The sequence below is a fragment of the Magnolia sinica genome, chromosome 3 (genome assembly GCF_029962835.1).
Source record: "Magnolia sinica isolate HGM2019 chromosome 3, MsV1, whole genome shotgun sequence".
Taxonomy (NCBI): domain Eukaryota; kingdom Viridiplantae; phylum Streptophyta; class Magnoliopsida; order Magnoliales; family Magnoliaceae; genus Magnolia; species Magnolia sinica.
This window is the reverse complement of record NC_080575.1, coordinates 122,682,635-122,709,747: the sequence shown is the minus strand read 5'-3', so window position 1 is coordinate 122,709,747 and position 27,113 is coordinate 122,682,635. Positions and strand designations below refer to the sequence as shown.

Genomic DNA, 27,113 nt, shown 5'->3' with positions numbered 1-27,113 from the left:
CCATGAATATCCATTGCACTCGACCAAACTCAGTGTTGACTCGAACCAACTCGACACTTGTAATTAGGTTGGATTTGGTCCGGATTAGTCCAACCAGGCATGCTGGACTCGGTATCGAGTCAAGTCAAGTTCAGGTTAGGTATATTTCAAAACTGAATCAAGTTGGGTCGCCCCTAACTGGTCCAACTCGACTCGATGCCCAACCCTACGTGTAAGTGCATGTGGGTAAATAATTAAAAAAAAAAAAAAAAAACCCCTTCAAGTCAAACTAAGTCAATCCAACAGATGCTCAACAACATATTATTGATTAGATGACCCTAACCCTTGTTCAATGGACAATCCTTGAATTCAGGTTGTTTATAAATTTCCTTTAATTGAGATTTTTGTTAAATGAGAATCTTAAAGAGGGGTACACTATTTGGACCCTTTTAATTTGAGGTACACGTATGCCACATGGAGAGTAAAATTGGTAGGTGCGTGCATGCACATGGATCATCATTCTCAGTCCCACTATGATAGATTAGATTATTTTTTTTTTACTAATCTTAGGCATCCAAAATTCAGATCTCCGGTGGCATGGACATTGAGTCGTTCATCATGAGCATTGGTCTTTTTTATTGCATCATGACCTTGTCAATGACTATGTTCTTCCAAAACCGTGAAAGCATTTCTTTATTCCTCACTAAATGGAAAAGCAAAGATATGTGGGGACCCGCTTCTTATCTTAGGTACCTCTGCGATGCAATCGATGATGAAGAATCCTAAGTTTAAGTGTCCATAGCCAAACGCCAGACACAAGAGATCCGTGTCTGGCATTGTTGTGCAAGATCCAGGGTGTCCATCACCAAACGCCACACACAGGCGATCGGCGCGTGGCATAAGTATGCCAGATGGACGCGGATTAGGTGGTGTTTCCGACACCACTCCCAGCGGTGATGGGACGTGGATTTACTGCAAAAGGCTTCGGCAAGAGGTTACCGTACAAGGCCCCACCTAGATGTTTGTGAGAAATACACCCCGTCCGTCCGTTTTTTCTGAGTTCATTTTAGGACGTTCGACCGAGAGGTGTATCCAACACTCAAGTGGGTCATACAAGAGAAAGCACCGTTGAAGCATTCTCATGATCAAGAACTTTTTGTATAAGGCAATATTCACGGTGTTTCCACTACATCCCATTGGGAATGAACTTATCAACGGGTTGGCTACCATATAAACATCAAAGCCCAGGAAGGTTTTCAACTGTATGAATTTCTTTTCCTAATTTTTCCTCTCGTGTGACCTACTTGAGTTTTGTATCTACTCCATTTTTGGTCCCACAACCTAAAGGGAGCTCACAAAACGGATGGACGGAATGGATTTCTCACATACATTTTAGTGGGCCTCACCTAGCAACCTTGCGCAGGAACTTCCTGCGAAAGCCTTTAGCAGGAAATCCCCATCCGTGGTGATGCGTTGGCTGCAATGGGCCCTCTTTTGATGTATGTGATTTATATCCACGCCGTCCATCCGTTTTTTCGATATCATTTCAGGGCACGAAATAGAAAATGAAGCAGCTCCGAAGCTCAAGTGAGGTACATGCACCACAGGAAACAGAGGGGAAAATGACTCCCACCCGTTGAAACCTTCCCAGGGCCCACCAAGATGTTTATACGCCATCCAACCTATTCATATGGTCACACAGACTTGGATGAAGGGAAAACACAAATATCAGCTTGATCCAAAACTTTTGTGGTCCCAAAAACTTTTTAACGGCGGGCATTCAATCACCACTGTTTCTTACGGTGCGGTCCACTCGAGCTTCAGATATGCTTCATTTTTAGATTCGTGCAGTAAAATGATATTGGAAAACGGATCTATGGGATGGATATAAAACAAATATATCAAGGTGGCCCCCCCACAGCGCCCAACACATCAGACACCAACACGTGTGGTAGCGTGCGAATTAGCAGCTTTGTGGGCCATCTGGCCTGACATGGCCTGCCCACTTAAAAATCCATCAAGTCCAACCCAGTCCCGACCCATTTAATTATAATCAGATCAGACTCGGCCGACACAACCCAAGCCAAATAGTGGATGTATACACTAAATAAGCATGCCAAATCTACGTGTGTATGCTTATCTTATATTAATTTCATTTGGGTTTTGGACCAGGCCTGGAAGGGCCAGGCCCATTGATGACCTATATTTCAAGGTGGGGTGGGGTAGGGCTCAACCAAGCTTGACCCTCTACTCATTTTGCCCTCTACTCATTTTGCTTGGCCCGGACCAGCCTTAGAAGTGGGTCAGGATAGTTGACCCATAGGACAACTCGATCCATTGCCACCCACCACCACAACAGGATCACATTGGGCCAGAGCTTTAGCTGGGCCCACTGCAGGTGCTTCAGTCAAACCATCTGATCAATGGGCCTCATAAGTCCTTGTAGAACTGCCAGGGCGATCCATGAGAAGCTAGAAATTCAAGGCGATTCACCACACACTTACAAACCTGGATTGCATCCGTAAGATCTGGACACTAATCAGACAACGGCCATCATGAACAAGAGCCGCACGTGGGCCAAAGAACTTACCGTTGAGGAAAAAGTCGACAAACAGTTTCATTGTACAATTGTGTAACCCCGTGATGAGTGGATCTTCTTAGTTTTGGGATGAGGCAAGTTTAGGATGGCCCCCACCTGATGAATGGTTTTGATGCCTTACACGTGTGTGAGATTGGCACATGTGCTTTGTATATTCTCATTAACCACTTCTCACACGAATCCCCTCAGCACGACCTGCCTGGCCCGATGAGCCCAACCCAACTTTAGACCGGTCTTTTATCTATATTAGTCGCCTGTGGGTTGAGCTTGGGCTTGGTATGCATGGGCCAGCCATTTTTTGGGCCAGGCTTGGACACAACTTATTTTATCCTCGACCGGCCCGACAGACCTGACTTTATATGTACGTGTCTTAGGGTGTGTTGGGTAGCACCACCTGACAACTTCTCTTTATTAATAGTAGAGAATATGAAGTGTTCTATTTTAAAATAGAAGCTCAAACCAAACAAACCTTATCCTAAAAATATTTCATTCTAATCTTCGATTAGGCAACCCATGCATTTTTAATGCAGACCGTTGTTTTCTTCCCCAAAGTGTCTTTTTCTTGTGTATGTGTGGTCCACATGATCAATGAATGGATTAGGAACATTCCTAAAAGTGGCTTCTCCCAGCTACGAATGGTCCAAATCCATGGCCATTTGCAAAGGTTAGCGGAGCAGTTATTTGGTGAATCATGATGGCATGTTCGCAGTCTGCACTACTTAATTAGTGGCACAGATCGATCACACCCTTGTCATCCAACGGTTGGAAGAGGCTCCACGTGCTGGCTACCATAAGCGTCCACTTCCTATATATATATATATATAAAGAGTTATTTACTAAAACCCCTATCTCTTTTTGAAATTATGAAAACTCATCTACTTTTAAATTATTTAAAGTAATCCGTGTGGCCAACGGTAGTGCGTGCATGGCTGCCAAACTATCCAGTAGGGTTTTCCTGTACCCCACTATGAAAGTTGGACGGCTTAAATTAGGCGGGTTGTCTAACGTTTTCTGTGATGTGGCCCACTTAATAATCGGATAAGGCTAGTTATCAGGGAATCCAATCATCATGATGGGGATCACTTAATGCACGGTTTGGATGGTTTGTATATAATACACAACCCTCTACGCTGTGGGCTCACACAAGCAAGAGTGCATAGGAGAAGGTGAAGAAGAATGTGTATAGGTATGTGAATAAATTGTTACAAGGAGGTGAATAAGCTGTAGAATAAGCTTAATTCTTCAAACACTCGGCAGACCAACCAACGGTAAATTTTGATTAGGTAAATGGGCCTTTGCTAAGCGCACACGTGTGCATGGCAGCTCCTGTACACGCCAAACATGTGCCGTCATGGCACAGACGTGTGAGAGATCCAATCCATCCATCAGAGGGGAACCGCCACGTAAATACCCTTGCTCAAGAATCAGGTCTCAGTCTAGCTGTCAAGTGTCAGGTGGGTCCAAATTTTATGAAATAAATGTACAACTAAATAAATAAATAAAAACTTAGCCAAAGTTATCCATAAGTGTCCACTTGTATCTAATATTGTGGGCCAGTGGACCACCTTCATTTTTGGGCAGAAATTTTACATGGTCAGACCCACCTGATGAATGAATTGGATATTTCACTGGTCTGCCACACTGGCACGCGTAGTGGCGTGTACACGAGCTGCCATGTACAAGCGACTGCGCTTGACAAAGCTCAAGGAACGTGTTTACCAAAATTCACTGCCTCTTTCATCTCTTCTCCACCATCAGCTTAAGATTGCATTCTTCTCACCCATTTCTCTGATCGGCCCATCTTCGAAGACTAGCCCATGACGTCCGTCCTGCCATCAGATGCTATCGACGCCCTCCGGTCGGACAAATCCAGAGGTGGAGCTGGTTCACGTCCGACGGCCCCCGGTTCGGTGACCACATCTAGTAGGGGTTGAGGATCGGCCGCAGTCCGACAAATCGGGCAGTTTGAGTGCAAATGCAACCACACATCGATGCATTGCGCATGGAATGTGTGGTTACAGTTAGGAAGGAGGCGAGCCATCTCCCCTTCCTCTAATGCACTAAGGCAAACAGCGCATTCAACAGCCGCATCATCAAGGCGGTCGGCTTGTTTGTAGACGGATATTGGGAGTGCAGCGATGACTGATGGTTCGATACCGTTCGTGGGTGGTGGCTGCTGGTGGGCTTGGGTTTGTGTGGCTGGGATGGTCCTGCGGTGAAAGATCATGGCCCTACGCCTTTCCTGGTGACGGACGCAAGCGCAGAGGTAGAGAATAGGAGTGAGGACTAACGCGAAGAAGAATAAGCCAATGGCGCTCATCACGATCCAGCGCTTCGCGATTAAGCCTCGTTGTTCGTGATGGTCGTTCATAGAGAACCGTTCTTCATCGCTGGACATTGTGGCTTCTACGGGAGAGAGGCGCCGGGTTGAGAAGGTCTTTTGGATGCTTGGGCTATTTGCCGAAGAAATTGATTTTTATTTTTTATTTTTATTTTTATTTTTAAGTGAACTGATAACGATCTTTCTATTTTATAAGACCGTATGGAGCTGCTAATATGTTTGGTAGCTCAGGAATCACCATCGTACGCACGGCACGGGACCAATTGTTTGTTTTACCATCCAACAGACAATGCTTGGGTGGATCGCTGTGGGGTCTATGTGTTTTTATAATATCCATGCCGTCCATCCGTTTCGCCATCGTATTTTAGTGTATAAACCCAAAAATTCTGTAGATACAAATCTTAGGGGGACCACACCACAATAAACAGTGGTGATTAACCATTAATCACTTCTTGTGGGCCACAAAAGTCTCGGATCAAGCTGATATTTGTGTGGTACCTTCATACAGGTCTTTGTGACCTTGTCAAAAGTTTTGATTTCGATTAAAATTTTCGGTAGCCCCTGAGAAGTTTTTAATGGTGGGCATTCAATCACCACTGTTTCCTGTGGTGTGGTCTCGATCTACAGAATTTTTGGAATATTCACTAAAATGAGATGGAGAAATGGATGAACTGTATGGATATAAGAAAAATAAATCTCAATCGGCCCCACAGTCAGGGATCCACCCAAGCGGGGCTGTCTACAACAACCGAGCTATCTCGGGCCCACCATGTTGTATGCGTGATATCCACTTCATTGGGTAATAAACCTCAAGGTCGTTTGTCACCCTGGATTCATATTTTAACTTGATCATTCAAATTTTAGGGTTTGCAATTCGTGATATTTTATCTCTGTCAATTGTCATATAGATTTTCTATCCTGTGAATTCAGAAATCGTGCTGGGCATCTTAGATTTTTAAAAAAGCCACTTCACTGAGAGGAGGGGAGAGCTAGAGCACTAATGGAGTTCAAATGGGGTTTTCTGGAGAATTTTGGCAAACATGATATTTTGATAGGAAATTATGAATTTTAAATCCAAATGTATCACTCTCCCAATGGTAAAGATCCTGATTATCGATGACAGTGTAGATATGATTGTAACAATTTGTTGTAATCTTTCGCATGTGTAAGTTATCCTACCGTTGTACAAACAACGATTATAAATACAGCATTTCTCATGGCCTTGTTGTAGGTGAGAGAAGTTTTCTCAAATCAGCCATCCACACTGCCCAAAATCCAAGCTACCCTTATGTTCACTATACACATCAGCTGTTAAAGAATTTAGAAAGAAAGAAAGAAAGAGAAAAAAAAAACTCACATGGGCCACGTCAAATTGCACTTAGGAACTTCTAACTTCGCACTTATTGACCTGCCCGTGTGAGTATTGAATCAGGCTGATTTTAAATCTCCCCTCCAGCCTGTCGAGTCACGCCCGATGAACTGGTTCGATGAAAGACATAAAAACAGGGAGTCCCACGCAAAAGGGGTCACATTATTATTTTATGAATTAAAAAGAGCTAATGATTATCATTAATTAGTAATTAATGATTAAAATTAATTGGAGAACTGGCATATATTAAAATAGGGAATTTAAAAAACTATTTGGAGCGATAGGATTTATTATAGGGGGTTTTACCCAAAACTACCTAATTAATCTAGAATTTTTATTCTCATATTTTTTTCTTGAAATGTTTTCAGTAAGATACCTCATTAATTTAATCTGAGCAATTATCAGGAGTTACTTTGACTTCTTAACCGCTGTTCAGGATACCCCTGCCAACAAAGGTGTTGATAGCTTGGGTGAGCTCCACCATAATGTTTACGTGGATCCTGTAAAAATCGAGGGATATATGGCTCCTAATTATTTCCTTTTGCGTGGCTCACCTAAATCAAAGGTCAACATGATTTTTCCTCTCTCTTTCCTTTTTTTTTTTTTTCCATCTTGAATCTAGCATATGGGATTACACATCTAATGGTCAGAGTATATTTTACATATACATAATAGTGAGCCCCATAAAAATTAAAGCGGCTCCCAACTATTTGGGAAAAACAAAATTTTAGGCTAATAATATTAAATCTCGAATCATACAAAATAAATAAATAAATAAAATAATAAAAAATATTCATTTTGCATTATAGTACTTTTTTCTAGAAAAAATTTCAATAAACTACCTCATTAATTTAAGTAATTATCATTACAGTACTTTCCTTTATATTTATGAATAGCAATCACTTATGCCAACACGGGGTTGGTAGATCAAGGCCTTATATTTATTAAGAGTGGTTTATGCCAACAAGGGGTTGGTAGATTAGGTAGCCCTAGGGTGATGTTTATGTGAAATCCACCTCAATTACTAGTGATGGACCCCACATTAGTACTAGAGCTCAAAGGTCAACTCTATCTATGATTCAAGTTGATCGACACTAATGAAAAAGGTGTACAAAGCAATGCCTGTTGTTCAAAATTCTTCCTTTAGTGTGGCCCAGTTGAATCACAAATGGTCTAAAAACATCATATTCCGTATACTAATTGCAGTAAATCCTGTAAAATTAAGGTGTAGACTTCCCTCTCCAACTTTTGTTTTCTCTTGCCCACCTGATTCGTACAGTTTGACCTTTTATCCCTGGACGTGACTCAGGATTACACGTCTACCAGTTAAAATGGATCTCATATACACGTGAAGGTGGGCCCAATTAAAAATCAAAGTAGGTGCCTCCTAAAATCTCCTTTTTTTTGGGAGAAATTAGCAGAGGGTGCCAAGCTTCGATTTTTTGGCAATATCAGTGATGTGTATGTAAAATCCACTTCCCTGTTAGATGTGTTATCCTCCGTGGGTCTAAGGCTAAAAAGTCTGACATGTGAGTGAGACGGGCACACAAGGAAAGCAGATCCACCCTTATTTTTTTTACCATGCCCACCGTCAGTATTATGCAAATTCCACTTCACCATCATTAAATGTTAAACTAAAATTTAGATACGAGCCAAAAATTCATGCTAATCTGCAATTTCGCTTGCCCAAAAAGGGAGGGTGATATACGTACAAAATTCTTTTTTCTCTGTTCTGACTGATGAGAGCGGACGGGGATTAGTTACAGCGTCGGTAGCGAAATTGCTATTTAATTGAGGTCACCAAATTCTGTGGGCCCCACCATGATGTATGTGTTGTATCTATACTGTCCATTCATTTGAAGACATCATTTTAAGGCATGACCCAAAGAAAGAGGCTGATCCAAAGCTCAAGTGGACCCACCACAGAAAACAGTAGGGACTACCATTAAAAACTTCTCATGAGCCATATAAGTTGTCGATGATGTTGATATTTGCGTTTTACCTACGTCCATGTCTGTGTTAACTTATGAACAGGTTGGTATCAAATAAACATTATGGTGGGCCCCAGGAGGGTTTCAACGGTGAACGTCACTGTTTTCTATGGTGGGGATCACTTGAGATTCCCATCTGCCTTATTCTTTGCTCGTATGCTGAAATGATCTCTCCAAATGGATGGACGGTGCGGATACAATACATACATCCTGGTGGGGCCCACAGAACTTGGTGACGTCACTTCAGTAGGGAATTTGGATACTGACGCTGTGAGTAGTTAATCGGCGTCCGACGAGAACGGAAACCGATTGGCTACTCCCCCTGACAGCAGCCCGGCGGCTGATGGTCGGTGCTCTGTGGGCCCCACAATGATGTGTGTTTCATCCATTCCGTCCATCCATTTTTACAAATTATTTTTGAAAAAGTGAAAGGGATATAAATCTCAGGTGGACCACACTACAGGAAAACAATAGTGATTGGATATCCACCATTAAAATCCTTCTAAGGCCAACTGTACTGTTTATTTGAAATCCAATCTGTTGATTAGGTCATACAGGCCCAGATGAAGGTAAAAAACAAAAATCAGCTTGATCCAAAACTTTCATGGCCTGCAGAAGGTTTTTAATGGTCCACGCTCATTCAACACTGTTTCCTGTAATGTGGTTCAAATAAGATTGGGATATATCTCATTTTTGGTATCATACTATAAAATGATCTGGAAAAATAGATTGACCGTATGGATTAAACACATACATCATGGTGGGGCCCACAGAGCACCGATCATCAGCCATTGGCTGGTGGCAGGGGGAATAGCCAATCCGTTTCCGACGAGAACTTCCTGTATCATGAACTAAAGACAGATAGGACGGAACCTGCCGACTAGTTTGGCGGCTCACGAATCACCACCGTACGTGATCATCTGAACGGTTCATCCGGTGGGACAACTTTTCTCACTATCCTAAGTTGAAGATTAGCTAATCTCACGCGTATACTGCGAGGTTATAGTCCACCTGCTACCACCGATCCCATTGGTACATCCGTAATTGACTTGGACTTTCGAAACCCTGAAATGACAACTTGGTGGTGACCGGTGGCAACCGGTTAAGGGGTCGTTTGGCACCTTGGATTGGAGGGGATTGGAGAGGATCAGAGGGGGTTTCAAATCCCCATGGTTGTTCAATATAAGATGGGATCCATCCAGTTCCAATCCTCTTTAGGTTTGTAATCCAAGTGAGAGCTTGGATTACACCTAAAATCATTTGAAATAGATTGACGTTAATGTGTCATTAACACTATACATTCTACTGGTGCACAGGCCCACTAAGATGATCGACCGATCATCAAACATTGTCATGGTGGCAGATCAACTAGCCAAATCACGTTGTCCGACGACGAACATTTCCTGTATCATGAACTAAAGATCAGTGGTTACGTCACCTCCAACATAATCTTGTGCTGGCTATCAGACTTGGAATTTCACTCACTTTACGGCAAACATCTGATTTTACGGGTTATCAACCATAGTGTCAAAAATTTATATCTCACTAATTAAGGATATTAAAGTTGATTTAGTAATTATTCAAACCCCTCTAACCATGTATTGGTATTTTTGAATTCAAATGAGATCAACTCGTGGGTACCAAACACACCGAGAGGATTGCCAATCCAGGGGGTTTCCAATCTTGGGGGTTGCGAATCCAGGGGGTTCCAAATCCACGCTCCCAAACAGGCCCTAAGTCTCTAGTTTACGTTACCCTTGTTGCAGAAAGTTCCTGTTACCCAAATCTCTGCGGAGCTCACCGTTATGTCCGTGTGATATCCACTCCGTCCATCAGTTTAGCCAGCTCATGTTAGTCTGTGAGATCAAGAATGAAGTAGATCCAAAACTTAAGTGAGCCACACCACAGGAAAAAAAAAAATGATGGAAACATAAACCATTGAAACCTTCTTATGGCCCGCTGTGATGTTTGTATGCAACTTAACCCGTTCATAAGCTGATTCTTACCACGGCCAAGTAAAAATACAAATATCAGGTTGATCCATAACTCCTATGGGGCCCAGGAATGTTTCAATAGTGGGCATTCAATCCCCCTTGTTTCCTGTGGTGTGGTCCACTTGAATTTTGTATCAGTGATGGAGGAGACTCCCATTTCAATCTCCACCTCGCCTTGGGACAACCTGGCCCAGCCCAGGCTCGAGCTCAACTCAAGCCCAGGTAGGCCTACAACAGCAAGCCCAAGCACAAATCCTGCATGTGCCTACGTGGTGCACTATATAGGGTCCAAACCTCCGCTACTAGCACTGTTGATGATCCAATCCACCATTGATTTGGGCTTATCTGTTGTAGCCATCTTTTTCCAGGCCATGGATGGGATTCTTACGGTTGCCTAAAAAAAGCGATTCCATTGAATCATAAACGGTCCATGTACAACACATACATCAAGGTGGGTGAGCCCACAGTCAGGGATCCAACGAAGTGGGGTCCACTTTTAGGACCCTTAGCTGGACAGCACAACTCCCAAGTTGAGTTGGTGGTTTCATATGTGAGGACAAGGAAAGGGGCTTCATTAACCTGGACTCGATCGCCCCATAGATGGCATACTTGTAGGTGTGCCCCATCATCTTTATGCCCTGACCCAGAAAGCAGAACATTCTGCACCTCAAGTGGGCCCAACAGATTTGGACGGTCACCCAACTGTCCACATTCATCATATGTGTGGCCTACCTAATAAGAATGCGCATATGTGTTGCGTTGTGATGAACGGCCAAGAGCCGTGCATGCACTGAGCCATTGCGCACGTGCTATAAATGTTCCTAAACCCAGACCGTCCAAATAGCAGCACATGCTGTAGATGGGACATCGCCCCAACATCAGATTGAAGAAATGGTCCAGATCTCTGATCAGTGGACGTTTGCTGAATTCCGGTTGTTTGCTATCTTCTATCTTTAGTGAGATTTTTTTTTTTTTTTTAAACACGAAACATCTGAAGTGGTGCGCAGTATTTGGGCGGGTGATGTGGTGTTTGGTTCGGCCATGACTTTCTCAGTAACGTCCTTCAAAGCAGTTCTTTATCTCATTGAATGGAGGGATAAAGAAAGAGGAATATTAGGTTGGAAGTACCCATTCCCAAACGTCATACACAAGCAACCCGCGGGGGGCGGACGCTGTTAGGCTAGTGACCCCAACACCAGCCAACTAGCTGGTGTCAAAACTTTGTGGGGCCACCCTGATGTATATGTTTTATCCATGCAGTCTATCCATTTTTCTGCCTCATTTTAAGGCGTGAACAAAAAAAAAAATGAGGCTGATTCAAATCTCAAGTGGACCACACCACAGAAAACAGTGTTGATTGAACGTCCACAATTAAAAACTCAATAGGGCCCACTGTAACGTTGATTTACCATCTAACGTGTTAATACTATTGCACAGACCTGGATTAAGGGAAAATACAAATATTGGCTTGATCCAAAACTTCTACTGCCCCCAAAAAAGTTTTCATCTGTAAGCTTACAATCCTTGTTGTTTCCTGTGGTGTGGTTTACTTGAGATTTTTTTTATGCCTCATTTTTGGTGTCATCCCCAATAATGAACTAGAAAATTGGATGGACAAAATGGATAAAACTCATACATCATGTTGAGGTCCACAAAGTTTTGATAACAGCTAGCTGACTGGTGTTGGGATTACTAGTTAAACCCGTCCGCGGGTGGCATGGCAACCTTGAACACCACTCAGATGCCTTGCGTGTGGAAGTGCATTAGGGTCTTTGAACCGTGGGATTAAATGGTATGGAATTGCATTAGATAAAATTAACACCATCATTGCATAATGATTATGTGTCCGAAAATACCATGGTATTTTGATGGTCTAATCCCACGTTTGGATCAAAATCTTCTCTTGGAAATATACTGTATTAAGCAAAGCTCACATTTGGTGGACCATCGAATTATGATCAACGCATATGGCACATATGGGTGGATAGCTTGGATAAAACACATGCATCAACATAAGGCTGATAGATGGAGTGGATTTGGAAATCCACCAGAAATCACGTAGTATTTCCCACCGGATACCATGCACCAAAAAGGCCATTAATGTTAATGATTTATTTTTTTTCATCAATACTCACCAGCCAACTGATACCTCATCTCATGGATGTACTACTTAATAAAGAAAAAGAAATCAGCCATCGCTATTCCTAACCTTGGGTTTTATTTTGGATCCTGGGGAAATTTCACTTAAAAAATGAGTTTTCATTTTCAGTAATTAAATCCTGGGGATGGATGTCAATTTGTTGTGTTTGGGCACAAGGATAAGACTGTCTATGAAAATTGCTATTCCGCATTTGCATGACCTCCGAACAACCTTTTCCTTAAGGGCGTGTTTGGATTCACGTTTTGGTTGTATTGTATTGTATTCGGTACTGTTCACGTATACGTTGGGCGATATTCAGAATACATCCAGCGGAGACATGCCACTAACCGATGTTTGGATAAGACGTATTATTCTAGCATATATATAATTTCATGTCAGATCAATGTTTGGAAACGATTGGATATGGGCCACACGATGTATATACGTGCGTGTAGTGGGGCTCACTCACTGTTCCATTGAATGATCTGAGTCGTTCATTCACTTCAGAGGGTAGGCATCACCCTTGCCTAGGTGTCCTTTCATTTCTTTGCAAACTATTGTAGAATCTCAACCGTTAAATATGAAATGGACAGTAGAGTAAACACCCTTATGGGCCATATTGATTTCACTCTAAAAGCACTCCCTTCTGGATGGTTTTTCGTCTTAAATCCAATAGACGGAGTGGATTTTCCAAGAAGCTTAAATAAGTGGGCCACCAAACTTCACAGAGTCGACGTATGTCGACTCTGTTGCGAAACAGAGGTTTCGTCTTTTCGTTGTGGGCCACCATTATGCAGTGGAAGGTGAATCTGAACCGTTCATCAGGTAGAGGGAGAAAAATCCATCAAAAATATGTTGACCTTTCATGACCATGTACTTCCTCATGATCGCTATAATGATCAAAAGAAGATCGTTCGACTGTTGTTTCAGCTTGATTGTCTCAGTGGGCCACATCATCAGATGATCAAAGCTCACCATTCATGGTTTAAATCTCGAGAGGAAGATGATGGACGGTGTAGATTTGTCAAAAGACGGTTATACTGGGCATTACTAGCAACACAGTGAAAGAAAAAAAATGCTTTATTCCTATTTACATCTGACTGAATGTCCGGCCGATTGCGCAGTACAATCTCATTGATGATGCAAAGTAGTTCTCGAGCGTATTAGCGCGCGTTGAATGTGTCGCCCGCCATTTGTTTCCAAACGAGGGACATGTCCTATCAACCCCACTAATACGATACTATACACTCGAAACCGTGAATCCAAACACGCCCTAAAAGCATATTGTAGTGGCATGTGTACATGATTATCATCCTATGATAAATGGGTTCTAAAACATGTACATGTTCTCTTCTTGCAAACAACTGAGTTGCTTTGATTTTTTCAAAACACGGCTTATCTTCCTATTCTAATTAATTGAGATTATAAAGCTTGGATGACCATGGAGATGATGGAAGTTACTTCCAAGAAAGGTGCATTTCACCTCACTTCATTTACCTTTTTAAAGAATGATAATGCCATGGTAAACGGTTGTAGTCGTGGTAAATGGATGCACATGGGTAAAAAAAGATTATTTGGTTGATAATAAATAGTGGTTATTGAAATCAATGTGAAACGAAATGCAACAAAATCATGTGCATACGAATCCTCTCAGCAGGCTAGAATCATATACAAATACTAAAAAGTTCAGATTTTCGAAAGTGAGTACACTTTTATGTTCCACCCTAGGCTTATTAGAATTTTCTTATTTTTGTCACAGTATATATTTAAGTGGGCTTATTACAATTATTATATCAGATGTCACATTGGTATTAAAATTGATTTAGGCATTGCAATCCAATTACAAGCATCCAAACAATTCCAGTATATTTTAATTACTGGTATCCAAACGCAACTTGAGGATTTCAATTCACATTGATTTCATTTACCATGGGATTTGGATTCCACTTCGGAGATCTAAATTAAATGAGCCTTATATTCTATAGAAATTTCTTGGGCTCGTTGCCTTAACCTCCTTTGATCATTCAAAAATGGATGATGAATCAAATTGTTACCGACTTCCAATCCGCCTGATTTTTAGACCACGTCTCATCCAGATTTCATCCACCACGGTCGGGATCAATGACCAAAATGAACAAATGAAAAATCTGTAGTTTACTAACCATTACCACTCACTAAAATCTAATAAAGATATAAACAAACCCGAATATACACCCAAAGAGGAATGTATTAAAAAAAAAAGAGGCTTTATCACAGATAAATCCATAAACCCAAGTGAATAAAAGGAAATGAGAAGTAGTATAAGGAACTAGTAAACCAAATTTCACTGCCTCTCCGGATCTTCAACAGCATCAGATTGCCCACATGATTGCATCCTCCTCTCCGATCTCTCCCAACTAAGCATCCTCCTAAAAGAGCTCAATCGCGAACCCGATCCGCCCATTTTCGAGGACTGGGCTGCCGCATTCGATGTACCCTCAGATGCCATTGATGCCGTCCGGTTCAACAAATCCAAAGGTGGAGCCGATGCACCTGCGAAGGCTGCTGGTTCTCTGTTCACATGTTGGGGTCGAGGCTCAGCCCCAGTTCTGCAAATTGGGCATGTCGAGTGAGAGTGCAACCACATGTCTATGCACTGCACATGGAACATGTGCTTACAGTTAGGCAGAATTCTAGCGATCTCCCCTTCCTCTAATGCACTAAGGCAAACTGTGCATTCGACACCAACGTCGTCGATCCGGTCGGCTTGTTTGTAGGTGAATATAGGGAGTGTAGTGATGACCGACGGTTCGAGCCCGGTCTTGGGTGGTTCTTGGGACTGCCTATGTGCATCTGCAATGGCCATGTTCAGTTGACGGATCATGGCCCGGCGTCTTGCCTGACGACGGATGATACATCTAGCATAGATATGGAGGATGATGACAATGACTACGACAAAGAACAATGAGATGACGGCAATGAGCATGATCCGACCGTTCACTCCGTAGCTTCTTCTCTCTTGATAATCATCATTGAAGGAGAAGGTCCAGTGATTATCGCCGGACATTGTTCTTACTAAGGGAGAGTCTGCAGCAGGTTGAGAAGGCCTTTTCTTTATCCTTTATGTGAATGCTTGGGCTTTCTATCAATGACTTATTCATATTCTTTTTTTCTTCTTCAATTGAATGAGACCGTGAACTCGGTTGTGTATGAACTCGTGGAACTTGCCAAAAGGTTTGGTGACCCACCTCATCACCACCGTAAACGTGGTTGGTGTATCGTGATTTTAACCGTTCATCCGGTTGAACCTACGGTTCACACCATCCAATTACTAGCTTGGAATTGGACACGGGTTTGCTAATTCCACACGCGTGTTCAGTGGTAATATCCACACGTGTGTAAGATCTGAGCTTTCTGTAAGGTTGGAAATAATGCTGTCATCTTCCTTAAAAATAAGACCATTTCACTCTTTAGGTGGGCCACAGCATACAACGGTTAAAATATGTTCTAGCCATTCATTTGTTTTGGTGTGCTCTGGCCCACCTGAATTGTGAAATGGCCTGATCATGGTTTAAAGACTCAGTAACTCGGTCGGACTTGTTCGGCCCTAAGTTGAGTCGCGATTCATCCGAGTCAGGGTTGAATTGGTCGGACTGGACCAAGTCAATGGTGACTGGGGATAACTAATGATATGGAACCAAATCGGGGCAGACCTGGGACCACATCCTTGTTGACTCGACGAGTCATATCAGACTCGTCCGACTCTTAAAACCACGACCCTGATGGAAACCTCTCATCTCATCATGCCATGTGTGCGCGAATGTCTATTGCTCCCACACGCGCGCGTGGAATTAGAAAACCTCAATTAGAATTTTTTAAGGCGGGAATATAAGAAACAAGTCAATAGTTCACATTGTATTGTCAAAAGTCTGTTTATATTCTGATTTACTCCACATTGGTGTTATTTCCTTGCTACACACGCAAATCGCATTACTAGCGAAATGCCTCCAGATGGGGCCCACTATACTTGGATGAAGACGACTGGGGGATGGTCAATGGCCCTAAAGTCACGATGAATGATGATCCTGAAAGGTGTTGTTGAAATGAACGGCTGAACTACGTGACGGTACTCCAATTACAAGAATATATGTAATGAAATGACCAATCAACATGAACCTTTTTTATAGAAACCTAATTAAATTGGTGCAAAAATGAGATGAACGGTTTAGATTGTCAAAATGTGCTAGAAGATGGGCTGGAACCACGACTCATGCAGGGGGGCCTCTATGGACCACGGAATACACACCAAGAAAAAAAAAAAAAAAAAAATTGTAGGCTAGTAAGTCAAGATCTTTGAAAATTGAGGAAGGTAGAGAAAGTCGAACTGCCCTAACACACTTGGTGGGCCCAGGCGTTAAAGAATCGTGGGTTGGACACGTCTCTCTATGTGGGGTTTGATCTGTTTTGCAACATTTAAACAGGGTTGACTCATTCTCCTCCCATGTGGCAATGAAGTATTGTTAACCCAGACCATCCAAATTGTGGGTCCTGTTGTAGATGGAGCTGATCTCCAAACTCGCACCGATCAACCAATCCTAACCATCCAGCTAATACGTTTCAGATAGACGGTCAAAAGTAAAATAATGGGTGGTCCACATTCCAAAGGAAACACCGAATGGTTGATATCATCTTCTCAGTACAACTATTCGTATATAAAAAAATCAGAGTCTGATCATGATTAAGATGGTATTGATTGCCGTATAACTACGCCATTCTTGCATTTTAAAAGTCACCATCACTCTTTAAGTGGTGCATCAATAACACGGGATTGTTGCCGTGACGCGCAAGAAACCCGGTATCCAACTCTACTCGAGCGAAGGACCGCTTCTTCTGACCGAAAATGTTCCGAAGTTTCGTGAAAGAATGTCCTCTTTGCCAAAAGAAAACTTTGATACATCAACATTCCAGTGGGACGCGGATTCCCTGCTAAAGCCTTTCACAGCAACTTCATGCGACGTGAAGTTAGGTGGCGCCCACCGTGTTGTTAACGGAAATCCACCGCGTCCGGAAATCCACCGCGTCCGTCAGTTTTGCAGGATCATGTTACGAGATTAGACCAGAACTGACGGAAATCTAAAAACTCAAGTGATCCGTACGTCAGGGAAACGTGTGTAGGTAAATTTCTACCGTTGAAACCTTACTGAGTCCACCGTGATTTTTATATACCATACATATGCTTCTTAAGGTCATTCCTAGTAGAACTGAAAACATAAAAATTAGCCTGATTCAAAACTTATGGCCCACACATGTTTCAACAGTAGTGGATGTCCAATCCTTTGTCATGTGGCTCATATGAGTTTTGGATTTCAGTCCGTCTTGGGCAATGTCCTGACATAATCTTGTAAAACTGATGGCTCGTAGTGGATTTCCCAAATTTGGCAGTTAGGTGGGGCCATTGTAATGTTTATGAGAAATTTATTATCTATATGTTTCAAGAGATTGTGTTAGGACATGTACCTAAAAATGAGGTGAATTCAAAATTCAAGTTATCCACACAAAAGGAAACAACGATGGTTAAATGCCTACTGATAAAACATTTGTGGGATCACATAAATTTGAGTAAAGCTAATATTTTTATGGTTTCAATTCATCCACAGTATAGACAGCATATGAACATCATGGTGAACTTCAAGGAGATTTCTACGGTAGCCTTTTTCCTACCCACTTTTTCTTGTCATGTGGTGCACATGAGCTTTGAACCTGCTTCATTTTTGAGCTTATGTCGTTAACATGATCCGGCCAAATTGATAAGTTGGATGAATTTCTCACAAGCATAATGGTGTATTAATAAGATGGTATTTGTTGATGCAAAAATCTGGTTCATCCTCACCAACCTCTGAGTACCTGCATAGGAGAAGAACAAAGGAGACCCTGGCTAGAGTAGAGGACCCTCCGATGCCAAAGTCAGGCCTAAAATCTAGGTCTAATAGTGTAGAATGGTTCAAGGTGAGAGAATCTGTGTACCTCTTCCTGTAAGTGGGTCTCTTATTTATAATGTTTATAGGACGGGGTGGCCCATCATCTTAGGCATGATCTCAACTATTAAGCGAGACGTGCGTGGACGATGATGTCGCTAGTTTTCCTAGAATCATGGGTCAAGCGGTTATTTTTTTCGTGCGTTATTAGAGGAGATTGTGCACCTAACTTATCTGGTCGAACTCTCCTAGCCGAGCAAAGATGATCCAAGCCGAGCTCTGTCGAACGGCCAAGGACAACTCAGATTGGGCTCATCAAAACTTGACCTTGTTGTTCTCGGTGGTTATTTGATCATACAAAGTCATCTAGTTCTCGGTAAGTGTGAACGGCCGTACACTCGAGGTTTCATCCCGCTAAGGACTATGTTTGCCAGTTTCGTGCATGTTCCCACAAGTAAAGTGTCTCAGTAACAAACAGTCGTCGAGCCGAGCTCACCTTGAAGTTGATCAGGCCGAGCCATCCCTAAACGTGGCCTAGCCGAGCCGTCCTTCAAGGTGGTTGGATCATATCCTCCCATAACAGTTTTGATGACCCATATCAAGGTGTGGCCCCACATAATGGAACATCCACATCAAGTGGGCCCCATTTGATGAATGGGCCACATCAAAGGTGGGACTAACATGATGGATGATAGACATTGAAGGTGGGCCCACATGATGGATGGTTGGCACCAAAGCTAGGCCCACAAGATGGATGAGGACATCAAAGGTAGGCCCATATGATGAACAACCCATATGATAAACAACCCATATTAAAGGAGGAGCCCAACGTAATGAATAGTTCACATCAAGGTGGGTCCACGTAATGGATTGAGTAGGCTTCACATGATGGACTGCCCGCGTTAAAGTGTTGCCCCTTTGATGGATAGTCACATCAAATGGGCACCATATAATGGATAGCCCACATCTAAGGTCTGGCATGATAAATGACTCATATCCAAAGTGGTGTAACATAATAGATGATCCACATAGAAGGTGAGCCCTACACAATGGATGGTGGAGGACATTAAAAGTGAGCCCCGCATGATGGACAACCCACTTCAAAGGTGGTGCCCAAATGATGTACATATCAAATGCGGACCCCACGTTATGTGTAATAGAAATTAAGTTGCCCCACATAAAGGATAACTATCATTGATGGTGGGCCCCATATGACAGATGACTCATATCAAGTTGAGCCCCACATAATGGATGCATGGTTTCATATTATGAATGGCTCACTTCGAAGATTTAGCTCATGTAATGAATAATCTAAATCAAAGGTGAGCTTAATATGATGGACAATCCACATCCAATGTTTGACATAATGGATAATCCAAATGTCTTAAAATATGAAGATTGTAACCATCTATTCTTTTGCCATTTGGGGTGGCATCATCCATCATCCACCAAAATAACCATAGATATTGTTTTTGCAATGAAGTTGTTGTAATCTTTAAAAACGACATCAGCTACTTCTTAAAAAAATGCTGTTATTTAGGTATTTTGCCAAACATGCTTATTATAAAAAAAGAGCTTTTTCAATTTTAAAAATAATAGTTTTACTGGACAAGCTTGTTTAAAACAAGCACTAGATCAAAAAGAGCTTGTTATAGGAGCTCTTATTGGATTAGAGTAGAGATACCAAAGGAACCCTCAAAAATAGGTTTATATGCCAATGGGTTTAATTTGTCTGCCTGGTACTAGTTCCCTAATCCCTAGCCCCAGTTTAGCCTTAATCATCATTTGGGTAAAAAGGTCTACCCTAGCCCTACATCTAAAAGAGTGAAATGATTTTAGAATTTTAATTTTGTCAGAGTTATTTGGCTCATTTGCAACAAAGTCTCATTATATAAATGGTTTGGATGATGAAAACATAATGTTCAACCCAAGAATACCTTTAAAATATATGTGCATGTTGAATTAAAAGCAATTGCAAGTGTCTTTAAATCATCTATTTCTTTTTTTCAAGGAGGGCTATTTTTAATGATGGGTGTGGGTCATAATTTACTCAGGCACAACCCGGCCTAGATACCAGGCTGCATTTAAAGCCCAGGATTGGCTCTGAGACCAATTACTTCAACTGCCCAAGCCAAATAAGTCTCTCAGGAACTTTTAACATACAATGCTTTCTTTCCTCATATGTGTCACATATTTCCAACACTAAGTCATGAAATGGCGGGATGCATCATAAAGATTGTTGATGCAAAAAACTGGTGAACCCTCCCTCGACCTATTACCTGCACAGGAATGAAACAAAGGAGACCCTGGCTAGAGCCGGGGATCCTCTGATGCTTAAGTCAGTGATAAGATCGTACAAAGGGTTTTTGAGAAGAGTTTTCTGTGTACCTTTCATCGTAGAGATTTCCTGTTTTTATAGGAATGGGAGGGTCCTCTCGTGCAGGGATTCTCTTCCGAGTATCTCGGAGATTTGATTTAATTGTAGTTTGTTTATGGATTCTGCCCGATCCCGAAGATCTTCGGGGTCGGGAATCCTTTTCACAAGATTTTCGGGATGATATTCATGATTACACCGTCTCTTCCTTGCTCGACTCAGCCTTAACCGACTCTGGTAATAAATAAGTCTCGGCTGGCTGCAAGGATGAGGTTTTTGCCTTCTGTCGGATGAAATAGAGTCGGTTTATAACCGATATCCTTTCTTAATCCGATAACCGACACTGTAACCAACCTAATATGGGGCAGTTTTATGGTTGGTCGGGAGACTTCTAGCGTTTGGGTCTTAATCGGTCCCTTTAGACGTTGTTGCCTCGTTATCTGAGTCAACTTTATGCGTCTTATATATTTTGCCTATAGCTCATGTCTTTATAAGTCTCGGTCAAGCTTCATTCTTCATTGTCCGAGCTAAGTCTCTCCTTGAGGCATTTGATTCTTTTGCCTCGGTCAGGCTTATTGTCTCGGAATCTCGGGCAGTGTCAATAAAGTTGGTCCATTCCATATCCGGGCTTCCAGACTTGTTATATTTTTTTCCAAACAGTAAGCCCCCTTACTCCTTGTGTCAACCGTGTTGATGCTAATGAGTAAAGAGTTTTTGAGTCGGCTTGAACTGGAGACTGATGTTATGAGGGAGCATTTAATGCTCCTTACATCGTCCATAACATGCATCAATTCATTACCCGAGGCGATGTTATGAGGGAGCATTTAATGCTCCTTACATCGTCCATAACATGCGTCAATTCATTACCCGAGGCCATGCGTGCGGAGAGCTGTCGGAGCATTCCTTCGGCTTATCAGAATTAGACGCGTGGCGAAGGCAGCGTCTTTGTTAGTTGGCTTAACCGATATCCTTTCTTAATCCGATAACCGACCTAATATGGGGCGGTTTTATGGTAAGTCAGGAGACTTCTAGCGTTTGGGCCTTAATCGGTCCCTTTAGACGTTGCTGTCTCGTTATCCAAGTCAACTTTATGCGTCTTATATATTTTGCCTATGGCTCATGACTTTGTAAGTCTCGGTCGAGGTTTATTCCTTATTGTCCGAGCTAAGTCTCTCCTTGAGGCATTTGATTGTTTTGCCTCGGTCGGGCTTATTGCCTCGGAATCCCGGGCAGTGTCAATAGAGTTAGTCCATTCCATATCCGGGCTTCTGGCCATATTTTTCCCCAACAAAGATGATGGTAGAGAAAATCAGGATTAGGTGGGCTACAACATCAACAACTTAGTGTGTGTGTGTGTGTGGCTGGTGTCTTTGCTTGATTGTTCCAATTTTTCCTGTGGATCATCTCCCTGGCATAGTCCACCAACTTCAACGCTCTCAACTTCTATTGAAGAGACACATTGGAAGAAAACAAAAACGTTGCATGTCAATGTTCTGATACAACATAGTATGTGAACAGTTTCAGGAGGAAAATACCAGTAGCAAGACACAAGTAGTAAGAGATCCTCTTTTTTTTTTTTTTGTTTCTTGTTTTTTCAGATCGGCCTAAGTAAAGCACTCCTAAAACCTGCCTAAGCTCGAATTGGGCTTGGGTCCAGCTGGGCCAACACCACAATCCCCAGACATAAATGTTAGGTAAATTGCAGTAGCCAGGCCCCACTTACGGTTCCTAAGCAAGGTGGAATCCTGCTCTCTCTCTCTCTCTCTCTCTCTCTCTCTCTCTCTCTCTCTCTCTCTCTCTCTCTCTCTCTCTCTCTCTCTCAAATAGAACAACGGGTTGTAGATTACTAGAGGTGGATCTGTGAATTTTTGGGCTGTAGTCCTTCCCATGGGCCCACCTACATGAATGGTCTGGATCTTACTCATATGTCCAACATGTAAGATTTTATAATGAAGCACACCAATTTTAGTATCTTTGAAGGGTATCTTAAATTCTCTCATGTTTAATAAGTGGTTTTATGAATCCTAAGGAAGAGTTTACCAAAAAAAAAAAAGTACAAAGGGCTACGTGTTCAAATAGTACTGTAAGTTCCAGCCGTGTGAGGCCCACACATGATGTCTACGTAGAATCATAACCTTGCATCTGATGAGCTCCTCATGGGACAGCGTGTACTAGGTCTTTCTTTTGGGCCTTTAGGCAGGCTAGGGACAGGCCCAGATTGCATAGTTATGGGAGGAAAACTCATGGTGTGAGCCAAAACTTAGCTTGTCTACGTCAGCCCAAGCCCAACCCGTTGGAACCCAAACCCATAAGGATAGCTTCGACCGTTTACATCCCTAATTGTACACTCTTTTTGGAGGCAAGATAAGGGTCTTCATCCATCTAAACCTGTCCCATACATATACTGGTTGGGTTGGGTCCAGGCCAATAATGAATGGCCCAGCCCAGCCCGTTGGAACGGTCCACTTATCAAGCATGCACAATCATACAAAAGAAAGTACAATTTAAGGACACTCATGACCTGTTCCCATCATGGTGTGCCCTAAAGGCTGTTACCTAAAGGTAAGGGTGGCAACTACACGTTATAGGGTTGTAACGTCTGTTATGAAAAAAAAAAAAGATTCATAATTGCCGTCATCGGTACTTTACATTTCCAATAAAGGCCATAATAGTCTCGTAATGGTTTATTATGGGACAGGAAGATGCAAGTTTTTTAAGATTTTTTCAATAAATAAAAAAATAAAAAAAGAGAGACCGTAACAGCTGTTATGCCGGCACCGTAAAGATAACAAACAGTGGTAGCCGTTACAGCCACCGTCACCGGTACCGAACACCTTGGTTCCCACACGATAAATGGGTAGTTTAAAAGTCACTCTTGGTTTTCAGGGCTGTTCTTGGATCGGACTGGTTCAAACCGTTACTGATTTCACACTTTTCCGTATGGGGCCTGCCTTGGCTCATCCCAGCCCACCCATGCAGTGCTAACTGCCAAGGCCTTTTTGGGCCGTCCTGGCTCGATTAGTCTACGGCCAGCCTTCCCGGCCCTATTCCAGCCCATTGCTACCCTTACCCATACATGCCAACCTGGCATACAGTGCAGGTATGCCCACCGTCCATTTGTCCGGGACCAAAAATCATACCAGTCTTCTATCAGGTGAGCCTCACGTGTAGGATGATGAACAAATTGGCCAAGTGGCCCCATTCAATATATACATTGATCTGACGGACTTTACTTTGGGCAGTAGGTTCCGCAAAAAATCATCTTTAACTTTTAAACCATTTGATTGCAGTAGTTTCCTTTGTTGCATCTGAACCGTTAATGCATTTGTCCTTAACCTGACAACTAAAACCCATTAATGGATGGGTTTTAATTTACCAATATGGAAGATCTTTGCAACATCCCCATTTATATTAGGGAATATCAAATCAACGGTTTAGATCATCAATCTAGGGCCCCACGCGTACGGAATCTTGCAGGTCAGCAAACTAACTGTATGTCTGCTAGTGAGCAGGACCTTGTAGTTCCATGTCCACGAATATGTACCACAGAAGTGGGTGGACTATTAAGTGCGTTTTTCACCATTTCAGACCGTCCAAATTTTCTGCACCATAGTGGCTGGAGAATAGTCTGCATATCACACTGATCGGACTGTGCTAGCCATTAGATCATCATCATCTATATCAAACTGACGGTCAGAAAGAAAATTGTCTACCATCCAAATTCGACAGCCAAGGGCTAAGATCATCCGATCAGTGTGATTTCCGGGTATCTTCCGTTAACAAAGAGGCCGTGGGCCGGCCATGCCTCCGTGACGTATGGTTGATGCTACGAGTTACATGATAAATGGAAGAAGCAGTAGGTGAGGCGAGGCCCACAGTGCAGTGATCTGGTGGGCTCGACGGGAGGATGCTCCAAATATCTCCCAGATGATAGATAATAGCTCTTTGATCAGTGACCAGCAAATTGAAGGTTAAAAAGAAGATACAGACAAAAACCAAAAAAATCTTTGTGGGTCCATGATTAACCACATTAAATAAGAATAAAATAAATCAGAATATGCCTGGTCCCGTAGCTCAGTTGGTTAGAGCGTTGGTCTTATGAGCCGAAGGTCGCGGGTTCGAGCCCCGCCGGGACCATTGGTTTCTTTATAGGATCCGAATTATTTATTGTTGTTTTTTTTTTTTTTTTGGGTTGACAAGTGGAGTTAATTTTTATAATTTTAATTTCTACATTTTTAAAAAAAATTTCACAATTTTTTGGTTGACAAGTGGAGTTAATTTTTATAATTTTAATTTCTACATTTTTTTTAAATTTTTACAATTTTAATTTCTACATTTTTTTTTTAAATGAATGAGTGAGAAATCCACTAATCTTATTTTGTCTCTCATTTTCCAAACTCTCCCTTGTATCTTTTAGTCTTCCAATGAACCCTCTCTCTTAAGGAGGGAGCATGTGAGAGCGAGAGTCCTGCTAAGACTAAAAAACTAAAGAAAATTGTATTATAATAATAATAATAATAATAATAATAATAATAATAATAATAATAGAGAGAGTGAGAGAGACTTTTGAAATTCACCTATTCAGTTTAATACAATAATGTCCTCTTTATTCTCTTTCTACACTAATTTAATTCATGGTTGATCTACACATTTTTGACAGATTGGATCAATCGGTCATTTATTTTGTACGTCTAACTCATCCGTGTGGAAATGTATAGTGATGTACATGGCTTTAGGGTTGATGTGTAGAAGGTGAGATTTTTTTATGATGGACAACGATCAATATGATTTGTATAGGTCACGGGTTTTTTAAGACTCAATCATGTAATTATTTTAAGAATTTAGCCTATTTGACACTTCAATGAATCATATTGATCATATATCTACCAAGGTTCTTCTTTAATTTAATGAAATTGAATTAATATCGGAAGAGTAATTCTCTATACAAGCTACAACTTGACGTAGAGAATTGTATGGCCTAATATAAGATGTGTAAGTAAACATCGTCGTTCATTAAATTCATAAAAACAACAATAATTAAAACTCCAAAATTCCATAACGATCGGACCATTGGATGGGCCGTATCGATCTGAAGTAATGATAGACAATGAATTATGTATTGATTTATTGTGTGAAACCTTCGAATGCTTGAGATGCAACTCAATCTGTACCGACTACAAAAATTCAACATCAGATAATGATGACATCCAAATTTGATGATCGATATGACCATCTAGTGGACACATTGACCAATCAATGTAATCATTAAGAATTGTAATAAATTAATTTATGGATGGTCGGATCAATATGATCATTGGTTGTCCCTTGAAATTGATTAAATGATTATCAATGGTTGGCATTGATCCATTTGTCAAATGTGATTTGAATATTAAATTTATCAAAGTAGATAAATTTTCAAATTTCGTGTAAATTATCACAAATTATATAAAAAAATAAAAAATTTATGGCTAAAATAAAATTTCTAACGATGTCAAGGGTTTTAGCATAAAATTCTAAAATGTTACAAAATACTATCCGACTCTTCACAAAAATCCAAATTACAGATTGTTACTGAAAATAACTCGAATCTGCAAAAATTGCAGGAGCAAAATTTTAACATCACTTTAATTTATGTAATATTGTTTTATAATTAATAAATTCATTTTAATGAAATATCTTGTTATAAGATTATTTAAATGGATTTAGATCGATCAAAGATAGATCCCACCTGTGAACTAGTGAGATCATAAAATAATTTAATTTACGTGATTTTAGATAATTCTAATTCAAACCAAATCATTTGTTATACAGAATCATCTCTACTACACTAAGGTAAGTGATCCAAATGTATTTATCTCCATTAAGTTAAAATAGATTGTTTATCATTATAATTGTATGCTCGTTTGTTTTGTTTGAACTTTGATTTAATTACTATATTGATAACTATGCTTGTTTCATCATTTACTATAATGTATTGATGTACTTCATGGTTTAAATTTATGTATGAATGTATCTTGTGATCTGATTAATATGTTGAAATAATATATATTTTTTTATTTTAATACAAATGATATGAATGTCTTGTTGATATCATTAGGTGATATGGAACTGTGTTGATTCAAATTTGAGAACGGAAATGATCATTTGATAACACCCAGATCCATAGCTCAACTGGCAAACTGAGTGGAGATACCTCGTTTCAACACTTGAGGTCTTGGTATTGATCCCTAGCAGGGGTGGCTAACATGGAGTGTATGTACTGACATGTTTGTGTACTAACAAACTAACCCCAAAAAAAAAAGAAAAAAGATCATTTGATATATCATTCACAACTACTTGATATACTTGTGTATCCATTGTTTGCATGCACAA

The 27,113-nt window shown here is 41.2% G+C and overlaps 2 protein-coding genes and 1 non-coding gene across 3 annotated transcripts; 1 reads left to right on the top strand and 2 right to left on the bottom strand.

The window, feature by feature from the left end:
• Positions 1 to 4,388: 4,388 nt before the first annotated feature.
• On the bottom strand, positions 4,389 to 4,976 carry LOC131239144 (E3 ubiquitin-protein ligase EL5-like). The gene has a single exon (XM_058236701.1). It carries the CDS (start codon positions 4,974 to 4,976, stop codon positions 4,389 to 4,391), a length of 588 nt encoding a protein of 195 aa, XP_058092684.1.
• A 9,649-nt stretch (positions 4,977 to 14,625) lies between these two features.
• On the bottom strand, positions 14,626 to 15,532 carry LOC131238745 (E3 ubiquitin-protein ligase ATL41-like). The gene has a single exon (XM_058236352.1). The coding sequence runs from the start codon at positions 15,457 to 15,459 to the stop codon at positions 14,737 to 14,739; it is 723 nt and encodes a 240-aa protein (XP_058092335.1). The 5' UTR covers positions 15,460 to 15,532; the 3' UTR covers positions 14,626 to 14,736.
• Positions 15,533 to 24,804: 9,272 nt separating this feature from the next.
• TRNAI-UAU (transfer RNA isoleucine (anticodon UAU)) lies at positions 24,805 to 24,878 on the top strand. Its single transcript has one exon. It is a non-coding gene; the product is annotated as a tRNA-Ile (tRNA).
• The last annotated feature ends 2,235 nt before the right edge of the window (positions 24,879 to 27,113 follow it).

Bases quoted from the DNA above. Each gene is read 5' to 3' on its own strand.
- LOC131239144 (XM_058236701.1), bottom strand. From the start codon at position 4,976: ATGTCCAGCGATGAAGAACGGTTCTCTATGAACGACCATCACGAACAA.
- LOC131238745 (XM_058236352.1), bottom strand. From the start codon at position 15,459: ATGTCCGGCGATAATCACTGGACCTTCTCCTTCAATGATGATTATCAA.